Below are 12,258 nucleotides of genomic sequence, written 5' to 3' on the forward strand. Positions count from 1 at the left end.
CCCCCCTCTGTGTCTTTCTTAAAAACACTGTCACGCTCTCTTACACCTCCTCTCAAAGACTCACACACGCACTCACTCACACATGCTACCACCACAAGTCAGTGTGTTCCGATGAGACAGCTGACACACCGGCCAACACACCACAGCTGTTGTGGTGGCCTGAAATGACAACGCGGCATGCTCACAATCAAATCACAGATTTCTTGTAATGTGGCTATTCTGATCCATCTGTATATTTTCCTCCTGTTTTTCTCCTTTCATTCATTATGTCCTCTACTCTTTTATTCATTCGTTGGTTTATTCTTCCCTTCCATTCATCCCTAAACTTCATAATATTCATTGATTCTTGTAAACCAGGAGTCTCAAACTTACGACCGGCGTGTCAGTTGCGGCCGCAAGACGATATTTTGTGTCCCCTTCTTGACATCAATAAATAAGTAGTCAAAGTGTGGCCCTCAAGTTTTGCTCACACGGACCTTTTTACCGAGATATTGCCCTGGACATGTATAGTAGAAATCGTTTATGGGGTACCATAGCTCAGGCTAGTTTTACTTTTGTTTATTATGCATGAAAATTGTGTTTTTTTTCCTTAATAGAATACTTATTACGGTCCATACTCATTGAGAATCTACTACCAGTGGCCCTCGGATAATTTGAGTATTTTAACCCCTGTAGAAAAAAATCAACAACCAAAAACATAAGTAATTTACCCTCCTGATTTCCTTCCTCGTCTTGTTTTTCATATTCTTATCTTCCTTTCTGTTTATGTTTGTTTTAGTCGTCTTTGCCTTCCGCACAGTTTTCTGATCCCCGTTTTCCCCTCCCATTTACATTTGAGTCGCTAAATTCGGTATGTCTTCTGTTGTGCTGTTGTTGCCTGTCGCGTGGTTGACAGGTGTTCAGGTGAGATTCTCCCCTTCTCCTTCCTATTCAGTGTTACTGTTGCCCTTATCTGTTTCCAAGCTCTTCCTTGATAAAATTCCAAGTGAGGGCAACTTTGCTGACCTCAGCCCTTTCACTGTAAGGGATTCCCGTCGTGCTCAGACACCGGGGAATACTGACTTTCTAGTACTATTTGTTTAAACGTCTGAACATATTCGTGGGTTTTGACTTGCATTCCAGTATGCACAGACAGTCAAGGGTGATGTGTAAAATTAAGACGTTAGTGGTAAAATTAAATAGATCTGTCCTTAAGTGCTACCGATCAATAAGTTATATGTATTTTTCTCCCTAGTGGAAGATCTGCTGTTTGTCAGTCGGCGAGTTATTCTAGAAAATATATTTGGTCACTCTCCAATCTGGGACAACTGGCATCCAGGTCTCACGTTTTGCCCACTATTGCCACCTCTCGAGAACACCGACCGGTGTCCATTACATCTGACTGACTGACCTACTTTCAGCATAGACCAGTAGAACCCGTGGGATAAACAGGTGGCCATGGGAAGCCGCAGGTTGGTCAGCGGTTCTGTGGACCTCGTGTTATATCACAGCTCGTTGCTAAGTGTCGCTGGTTGTCATTTACGATTCTAATGGTCCCTCATAATAGTCATTCCAAGCTTTGAACTGAAGTAGAGCCTCATTGACAATGTCAGGATGTGCTTTTGTTTGTCGCGTAATCAAGTCGGTTCCCAGACTTGTCGTTGGTCGGTCATTGAGTACTTGTAGTAAATCGTATTGTCGGTGTTATTATTTCTAGAGTTTGCTCCTGAAGTTTGCCTTTTTTTTAAAGAGTACGGTTTATCTTGTGCGTGGTTGGTAGGCCCCACTAGCAGGCCCACTAGCATACGTCACTATCACTTGTGTTTCACTTCCTCCCCCCCCCCCCCCCCCAAACCCACCCTCTGTGTCTGTCTTAAAAAAAACCTGTCACGCTCTCTTACACTTCCACTCAAAGACTCTTTTGTCTATGTTTGTATGTTTTGCGTTTAACCAGCACCAAATAGTAGTTATTGGTTCGATGTGCTTCTCTTTACTCAAAGTCAAGTCAAACTGTTTTTCAGCTCTATCACGGTAGTATGGTACGTTGTATTGCTAGTTTGTTTGCTTCTTTTCCCTGTTTTATTAAATTTCAAACTTAGTTTCTATAATATCTAATACAATAGATGGTTCTATCCGACTGTTGCTCATTAAATTATTAAAACATGTCATTGTATATTATGTGTCTTATTAACCTGTAACATGTTTTTATAGAGTCATAGGTTGTACGTTAGGGGCACATTCCACACTCTGCCTCTGATACCTGCCAACATATTTTTAGATGAGGTTCCGTGGAACACAGAAGCATGCATTCCAAGTTTATTCTCTCTGTTTCTCTACTGCGTGCATCTTTTCTTTACCCGACGTTTCCTCATCAGTGTCTGTGCCTTTTTTCTTTCCATCTAATGTGGTAGTTATGAACTAGAGTAGTAGGGGCCAGTTGGCTGAAAGCCTGCTTTTTTATTACATCTCACTTCGTGTAGCTTGCATCAACGATTAGACCTTTTGAAAGGCTTTCAGACTCTCAGGATGTTCGTGGGTTGTGCGGAGACGCTCGGAGAAGACATGGGGTCTCAGAAGTCGCGATTACGCTTTACTCCGTGACTTTGTGTTGACCATAGGAAGAAGTAAGGAGTAAGTTTAGTTTAGTATATAATTTTACGGCGCTCGCAACTGCATAAGGTCATATGAGCGCGCCATCAGTAAGGAGTAAAACGAAAACTGATCCTTAAAGATCCTTAAAGCCCTGTGACCAACCAAATCAGCTGAGTTCAATCTCTTTAATTAATTTATTCTTTTCATTAGCTCTTTCCTTTCGTTCACCCCCCTCGTTATTTCAGTTGGGTTGGTGGTTTACGCTCTAACGTGATCTCCCCCCCCCCTCCCCCGACGACCTGGTCTTTCTGTTGTGCGAAATGAGGCCGTTATCGTGGTACCTCCCCGTAAACTGTATCTTCACTTCATTCATTCATTCATTCATTCTTTCGTTCATTCATTCTAACACGGAGCCGTTCCCTTTTCATTGGACTCTCCCTATTTCCACCAATCGTCTTTTGTTTACCCACGTCGTCCTCCATCCGTCCATGAGAGATTGGCTCAGTGACAGTACGCTGGGTTTATTGTCCGCGCCACAAGTGTTTGCTAGGATTGTGAGGGAAATGAGTGGACGGGGAATGCAACAAATGGGGTGAAATTTGGAGACCAATATGTACGATAAAACAGGTCAGACGGAACCCGCCTTCAGTGACGTATGCGGCCATGAGACCCGGTTGTGTGGTCAGCGTCGTGTGGTGTCCCGCCGTAACCACCTCCCTCTACCATCGGGAGGATCGTCTCGAGATCTAGGTCAGGGGGAGTTTAGCCCAGTGACCACGATTAGGCCTAGGATTGGCCTCCTCTTTGTGAAGCTTCAATGGTTCTTCACGACCGGAATCAGGTGTCCTGTTTACCCTTTTTTTTGCTCGTAGCCGACAGGGCTGCCCTCTAATTTTCCTGACCGCATAAAAACCGCCTATTGAATTGAGTCACGCGCCGACTTCAGGAAGCTATGTGGTGTCAGGAGAGGCATGGATGAGTTAAAGCCGAAGGAAAGAGTCGCCAAAACCCCCGAAAGCAAAATAAATCAAAACAAAACACAAAAAAACTCAAAACAAATGTACACAAAAGAACGGCGTGACGAATGTTGCGATCTCGAAGACAGGACTCCGTGTCCCATAGAAGATGCTTTGGCGCTTACCTGTTGTTGTTCCATACAGAATATGTAAATTGGAAGGGCGGATGCTTAGTTCTGTCAGAACAATAGATTGAAAAGAAGACCATTTCCAGATAGACGAAATATATATTGCCCGCATTACCGCCGAGTACTTCTTTAACCGCTACAGCGGCCTGTTCAGCGCCATGGAGACGTCACTTACTGTTGAGAAACTAGTCCGGGAGAATTTTCTCGCATAATCAAAACAGGAGAAGGTCAAAATTTGAGTACAGGTGCACTCATCAGCCGATAAGATCAGGGATCAAGATGTTTGTTTCAGTATTAATCAATCACAGTTTAGGTCATGTGTAGTTGTTGATAACCACGGGGCGGGGGTCTGTATGCCTTTCGTTTTTGTATATTTCTGAACTGTACAACACTCCGGATTCCATCCGCAGGCATCCACCTCGCTATGTGGATAAAACAGTGGTGGTTGCCCCCCAAAAACGTTTACGCCAAGACAAGATCAGTATGCACTGACGGGGTCAGCTAATGCACGTTGTTTATGAAACACGAATGCCTTATCTACTCCCATAGCATAAATGCTCTCTCCCATGAAGTATTTTTATCCTGACTCACACGGCTAGGGAAAAAGGCGAAGGTGTTTTTATGCTGCAAAAAGCACGAGTAGCCCCCAAACCCCTAACAAAAATGTAACTAACAGACAGGAATGTCTGTTTACAATATCTGTCGAGAAAACTATTATTTTCTGCCGACTCTTTTTTTTCCACTGCATACAAACACCTTTACGCATGAGATGCCAAGCGGGTAATGATTTTTCTGTATGCAGAATAAGGTTCCAGATTGTCCCGCGATTCTGAACAACTGTATCGCAACGTTGTTTTTCATGCTCATTTCCAGTGTACTGAACTTCAATCAAAACGAGTTATTGAAGACATAATGTATATTCATGTATATGTTACGACGACAATTGAAAAAAAAAGACAATCTTGAAGCAGATGTAGCAGAACAATAACTGGCATAATATCCACACAACTGAAGAACAATTCGGAACAAAACAAACAAGCTTGCAAGCTAACAAAATAACAACAAAAAACCAAAGCAAACAAAACCAAAACAACAACAACAACAAAAACCCAACAAAATACAAACACCACCCCTCCCCCCCCAAAAAAACCAACAACCAAAAACAAAACAACCCCACCATCAACCAAAAAACAGAAAACCGAAACGAGAAGACTCCTCCCCGGCGACCACCATATTATTATGTGGTCACATAATCAGGCCGTATTATGTTTAGATCTATTGACAGGGCGGCGACTGCTGCAAACTCTTACAGAAAATAAACTCTTGTAAGAGACAAAAAGTGATTTGCAAGATGAAGGATAATAATCGTTTTTTTTATTCTTTTCCCTTTCAGAGAGGCGTTATTCAGATTGGAGTGGAGAAGTACTATGTGGAGCCAGCGAGGAATTCCTCCGCAGAACATGGAGTCGAGGCCTCTGTTTCATCGAACATCAACACCTCCTCGTCCTCATCATCGTCGTCATCGTCAGGACCACCATTTTTGTCTTCATTGCAACACCAAAGATATGTCATTACTAGATTTCCTGCCAAAAATTTCCAGTCGTCTTCTAGCTGTAGTATTACACGTAAGTGTTGGCTTGTTTATATTGTCGGAATTATGCGTTTGTGCACAATGCGATCGTTTGATGTTGTTGTTGATGTTGTTGTTGTTGATGTTGATGTTGTTGTTGTTGTTGTTGTTGTTGTTGTTATTGCTGTTGTTGAAAGTCGTTTCTTAACGTCATGTAATGATAAAATCGTTGGTGACTGATTTTGTAATAGTTCTCAATTACAGGCCATTGTCATGATTCGTCACAATTCATTAGCCAAACGCCTGTCTGCTTTCACTGTAAATTATATGTTTTAAAGAGATAACACGAGTTAATGGGTCAAATATATTGCTTCATAATCATAAGTGTAGTACTACAGTATTGTTCCTATAAAACACTGAAAAATGGGGCTTTGCTAATTAATGCTGCCGCCTTTTGTTCAGCTATTTTCGTGAACTGGAGGTCTTTATGTACACAGCTCATCATCTTTCTTGAACAGAAAACAAATTTTTAGTATAATTACATTTTAGAATGGATGTTGGCTTGTTTGGGGAATCGTTGGTGGCCAGCCATACGTTCCTCGGAACTACAGTGTATGAGAGTTCCCGTGTTAGGATAATGTGTCATTGTACGCACGTCAGATTCTTCTGTGCATTTCTTCATTGAAAGAAAATATGTTTGGACTTCTGTGACTTTACTGCTACTGCTACTGCTGCCATTGCTGCTACTTCTACTACCACTAATACTACTACCACTAGTTCATCGTAGGGCAACAGTACTGTTATCTATTTAAATAGCCCCACTTCCATCCCTGGAGAGATTCTGATAACCGGAACTCGAACAGTACCCTCCAACCCCCCTCCCCCGCCCGAAAAAAAGACCCACAAAAAGCGTGTTCTCGGGTGCCCTGGCAGGTCTATGGCGGTAAATGGCCCGTGCCCTAGTCACAGTAGCGATGAATTACAAGGGTGCTTTGGTTTGATCAAGGATAAGCCCGCCGTGCGTCGGCAGCACACTTTTGTTATTGAGATCACGCGTTCAGTATCATTCAGGGTTCAGATAGGGTCTTCGGGGGTTCAAACAAACCGTGCTGGACTCAACATCTTTTGAGAGGGTCGTAGGAACAGCATGATATGGACTAACTTTACATGGTTTGGGATTTGGATGCTTTGATAAAAAGCTAAGAGTGTCATCTCTAATGACCGACGTTTACCCTGAGTTGGCAGGTTTTAATAGCATGGGGCGGCTGTGTTTAGTTTTGTCCTTTTTGGAAGCATTTTATGTCTGTCTGTCTGTCTGTCTGTCTGTCTGTCTGTCTGTCTGTCTGTCTGTCTGTCTGTCTGTCTGTCTGTCTGTCTGTCTGTCTGTCTGTCTGTCTGTCTGTCTGTCTGTCTGTCTGTCTATTGTCTGTCTGTCTGTCTGTCTGTCTGTCTGTCTGTCTGTCTGTCTGTCTCACACACACACACACACACTCACACTCACACACACAAACACACACACACACACACACACACACACACACACACACACACACACACACACACACACACATACACACGTGTGCGCAACTAGATCGGAACGTAATACGTTTTATTTACTTGTCACTTGTTTGTTGTGAGTGTGGATCGTATTTGTGGCGTCAGTAGTCTAGTGGTTAGACTACCGGACTCGTGAGGTTGCGAGTTCGAGGCTTAGAGCCCCAGGCTCGACATTGTGCCCATGGGAACGGAATTTTCCTCACTTCACCCAGATGGGAAGGGTTGCCTATCCATAGACAGCGCAAGATTTCATCAATATGTTAGTGTTTTAGCGCTTAAAAATTGTCAGGTTGTACTGTATGCTTCCCAGGAAGTTCAGATCGTTTTGCAATGCTGTCAGGTCTGCTTGGGTAATAATATAAATTGTAAAGCGCAAATAAGAGCTTTTTGTTGAGCTGGAATTTATTTGCGCGACTTATGCTAGCAGTATTGGTGGGATTATTCAATAACTCGAATCGTTATTCCTCACGAAAAGTCTAGTCGATACTTTAGCGGACTCGTAATCGTGAGATTGCGGGTTCTGTGGCTCGAGGCTCAGCTCGGGCTGACGTTGTGTTCTCTGGAAAGGCACTTTATTCAAACTTTCACATTCAACACGGTCCTATCGGAGATAAACGTAAATTTGGGGCCCCGCCTCTTGAATAACGCCTAGTCTTGCTAGGGCCGTGAAACCTATACAATTTCTCTCTTTTTTAAAAGGAGGCGTTTTTTTAATGATGCACATTGCCTTTTACAACGGTTATTTCGTACCACGCACCAGTCGCAGTATGATGACCACCGAGAGGAGCACAAACGATCCTCAGTACAAGTCTGTCAATGTATATAAAAACTTGATCATAACGTTGTTCTTGGTGAATTTCTAGTTTGATAAGTGTTCAACGACGGGTCTGACTTCTACGCTGAGGACGTGCATTCTAGTAATTCAACAACGCTTGAAGGCGTGCACTTTTGGGACATTTTAAAGAAGGAAGCATCACTTTGCTATTTAGGCGGATTTTTCAAATCTGTTTTCTTCATCTGAAAGTTACAAAGGCAGGCAACAATATGCATACTTTGAAAAATGCATATTCGCGTTTCTGATTACTGTATGATGGTTCAAAATGTTCCGCATCATTAATGATGATCAGACTTATTTGTTCGCTGCGTCCTTAAAGAGTAAAGCTTTCCCCTATGTGTTGAAAGAGACGAAGAGTGCAGGTAGCAAATCAAGCACAAAGTTTACCAGTCTGTGTCAAAATGTGGTACCTTTGTGTGCTTGCCAAGCGGAGTCTAAAGGAGCGCACTTACCAGGCTGGGCTCCCATTCCGGCGGCAACATTTCTTAACAATTTTATCTCGAAATTGTTTATCTGTACTTCTCAAATTTTGAACACAGAGAGTACTGCCATTTTGCATTCGCCTTTTCTGCGCTTTGGTGCTGTCTGCTTGTATTATCGTGTTCTGGGCCATTGATAACTATCTCTTCCAAGTGCTTCCTTTCAGCCCTAGCTTGCGTCACTAAAGAGTAAACTTGCCGCTACCTTTAAGGCACCGCGCCAACCTTGTTCCGGTTAAAAAGATATTTCGTCATCGCCAGCCGTCGGCACTGCTGTTTCTGTGACCCAAATCTAGACTTGCCATCAATGACATACGAGCTGGCGTTCCACAACTTCGTGCAGCCGTGAACAGAAGACCACCTCTAATGTTTTTGTTTTATCTTCTGCTTTTCTTTTTTGGTAAAACCCTTTTTTTTGGTTTAGAAACGTGCTTCTTGAATTACGCAGACAGGCAGGAATTCACGTGCACTCTTTTGTATTGCACGTGATCTGTGTTTTTCTGGTGTTCGCTTGGTTGGAGGAGTGTCTTTGTTTTTAAATCTCTTGCTATTTCTGCTTAATGGTTTGTTTTCGAACATGGCTATGGCCAGTGCTTGTGTTTGCCAGCTTCTTGTAAGTCCTTGACTTATAACTCACCTGGTCACTGTTTGTGGACTCTAGCCAAAAAAACAACAACAAGATAATATTATATTGAAATATAATATTGTCATGACCTCTAGGAAAACCTATTCACGTAAGCACCGAAAGTTGTAGCACTAGACAAGTGCATATGGAACTTGCATTGTGTCCTTGGCGGATATTTTGCCGTCTAGCTTGAATTTAGCAGGTGGTTTGTTGTTCACTTGGGTATAGTTACCCTCCACCCCCCTCTCTCTTTTCTCCACAACTCTAGCATGTCCATGGGTCGAGTCTGTCTCGTGGCTTGTACTTTGTCAACTTCGGGCCGTCGTTGCCTTTTTCTCTTTGGATATCTGTGGTGAACCGTTTGCACTCCCCATGTTGCGGCGGAAGTTTTGGATTTTCAGCAGCTCTCCACTATTTGGTCCTGGGTTTTTCCCGGACAGGCTGCACGCTTTTCTTATTGTTTTTTACCACGTTCGTCTCAAAGCGGACACCTGCAGGCACCGTGGAGAACTTTTGCACATTTTCTCATTCTTGGCGGTTGCAGATGTCTTCATCTGCTGCAGTTCTCATAAGTTGATAGTTTTCACCAAACTGTATTCGCTTAACCCGTTTCAGTCTATCCTTTGTTTGTGGCTCTTCCTTCTGATCTCACCGTACATATGTCTCTCGTTTTCTTTCCTTTCCTTCTCGTGTTCTTACTTTTTGTCAACCCCCTCCCTTTCCCCTTTTTTTTCTCGGTTAGGGGTGTGTGCTGTGTGCTCCCTCAGAGGATGGCCAGTGGTGACTTTGCAGCGCCTTCCCTGCTATTTACAGTGTCACTATTGTGACAATCTGTCTTAAGGAACATGTGGTTGTTATATTGTCCTAACACTCCATAACTACACTGTCCAATCGTTCTATGTGTACGCATGTTTGAGTTATTTGTGTTTACGTGTTTCACTCTATTCCATCTCTCTTTCTTCCCCACGTGCAGGAATCTCACATCAGAAAAGAACCACTTTATCCTGACACCATTTTGGAAACGAAGCTCTTTGTTTGTGTCGTTGTCGCCCCCCTCCCCCCTCTCCCCCCAAATTTCCTCTACATGTGCGAGAGCGTTAAGTGTGGTGCGTGTCTGTGTTTCGTCACAATGTCTTCGCCATCTTCACGGACGCACCCCCCCCGGTAGTTTGTCGTTACCCAGATACTATTACGAAAAGAAACAAATGCTCGAATGTATCCGTATGTCTTTCTGTCGATTTTTGTCCTACTATTGTGGAGAGTAATATTGTTTCGAAACAAAACAAAACTAACCATACACAAAATCTTATCTCATATCAAAACAAACAGAGGAATAAATATTGAAAGTGTAAGAAGACCGGCCTACCGAGGGGACGGGAAAAATGTAAGCATCTGTAAAATCTCCGCGCCAATTGTTGTGGCGTCACCGGCCGAACTCTTGTGGGACGAATGGAGCGGTCGTCGGGAAAGAGGGCTCACCGGCTGCTACATCTGCCTGGGAACAAGGCAGCAGACTCGAGTTCCACGGTTTATTATTCCTGGCTCTGGCATCGGCGTGACTCGTGTTTACCGCGTTACGCTTCGCTTCCGCCGGTGACGAGAGCTGTTCAAGAATAAGTGCTCATAGCTATTGGCTTAGCAGCAAAGTTAAAACAAGTTCAGTACTTCTGAAGGTTTGCCAATCTTTCCCTTAGAAAACCTTTTTTGTTGATGTTGTTTAGTGGTTATTGCAAAATGCGGGCGCCTTTGTGCCGTCATGTCATTAACCCCCAAGTCAACGCCAAGGTTACAGCTCTACTCAGTAATATATTCATATTATCATTTTGACCTTACTGAACTATGTTTCAGCTTCTTCACTATAAGCATATTGTAAGTCGATAGCAGTCATTTGCCCTGCTATAATGGTTTATTTTTTTGTCGTTGAGGTTTTTGACCACAGATTGAACTCAGTGCAGGTCGTTCCGAAGGCGTCGGTCTTCGTCCATCACCCGGACATCGCACTGAAAAAGAAATGTTCTCGAACGGACACGAGAAAAAAAGGCAACGACCGTTGTGGGGCGGTTAGGTGCTTACCCGTCGCATGCAGAAGCCGCAAGTTCGATTCCCGTGTGGGGGGGGGGGGGGGGGGATTTTTGTCTTGATCTTTCTGTTGGGGCGTTGTGCCTGGGTTGGACATGACGGGCAGGATCGAAGCCGCCTTCTAAACTATCTAAAATGTGTCGATAGGGGCGTAAAAGACTTACTTCTGTCTGGGAAAAAGGAGACCTCGTTCGAATTCCACCTAAAAACGTCAACCACTTGTATCCCATTTACTGGCTCCAACGGGTCAGCGTTACTGGAAGCGAATTCCGTGCGCAGTATCCTTAATTAGTGAGCGTTCCACGGCGTAGCAGAGAAGTAAATATTCTTTTGGTGAAAATTAAAACGCAGGTTCCATCGTTGTTGGTTTCCCTGTCCCCGTGGCCCTATAGACACAACCCTTGTGAGGCCAGGCCAAACAATGGAGAATGTTTCCATCTGTTACATCTCATGGGGCTGGGCACTACTTTCTTCTCGACTTACAGAATGGTACTTCTCTCTGTTCTGATATCCACCTTTACCGTCGCTCTCTCGCCCCTCTCCCTTTTCTCTCACCGTGTATGAATGTATAAATATATAAACATATATGTATGCACTTGTATAATACGCATGTATACAGTAAAGGGCGACGTTTTTCTGTCCAGTAGTCTTCACTGTTGTGGATTGTCGATGAGTACTCCGGTGTAGTTTGTTCATTTTCTTTTCAGTAGTACTGTTATCCTTGCATTCTCTGGCAAACGGTGCTGTTATCTTCTGACTTATCAATCATACTCAATACAAATCACTTTTGGTGTAGCATGTGTTTTTAGAATTTGTTTTGCTGAAAAAAAATGATAAACAACTTGGCTCTTGTTTCTCGCTTTGTATACATTCTTTTCAGGAACCCCCCCCCACCCATAGTACAATATGTAACCCTCCCTTTTCTTTCTTCTTTTTTTGTCCACAGAAAATTTTAAGCACCACAGATTAAAGCAATGGCTGGACGACATAGCTCCCAGCACAAGTTATGTAAATAGTTCCCTGTACAAACATTCTTCTAGAGGGGAGAGCGAGCGGTCACAGAGTGTCCACGGGGGACACAGGGGACAGCGGAGAAGGAAGCGCTCAGTGGGCGTCTCCCGGAAGCACACCGTGGAGACGCTCGTGGTGGCGGACGCCAAGATGTACCAGTACCACGGCGAGGACACTGAGCAATACGTCCTCACGCTCATGTCTATAGTGAGTAGTCTTGATTTGTTGTCTCTTCTCTTGTGTGCGTATAGTGAGCAGTCTTGATTTGTTATCCCTTGTATTGTGTATCTATAGTGAGTAGTCTTGGTCAGTTGTCACTTTTGTTGTGCAACTCTTACTTTTACGTCTGCAGTAGGGAGAGAAAGAGTTGTTTTTTTGGAGAGGGGG

At 43.6% G+C, this 12,258-nt stretch overlaps 1 protein-coding gene across 1 annotated transcript in view; it reads left to right on the forward strand.

The window, feature by feature from the left end:
* Positions 1 to 12,258, forward strand: part of LOC101846726 (A disintegrin and metalloproteinase with thrombospondin motifs 9) — a gene marked incomplete in the record, with an annotated part of 163,321 nt that overhangs the window by 89,170 nt on the left and 61,893 nt on the right. The window contains 2 exon segments of the mRNA XM_013080651.2: positions 5,109 to 5,340; positions 11,807 to 12,078. Coding sequence (XP_012936105.1) covers positions 5,109 to 5,340; positions 11,807 to 12,078 — 504 coding nt within the window.

This window comes from Aplysia californica, unplaced genomic scaffold (assembly GCF_000002075.1).
Source record: "Aplysia californica isolate F4 #8 unplaced genomic scaffold, AplCal3.0 scaffold00094, whole genome shotgun sequence".
Taxonomy (NCBI): domain Eukaryota; kingdom Metazoa; phylum Mollusca; class Gastropoda; order Aplysiida; family Aplysiidae; genus Aplysia; species Aplysia californica.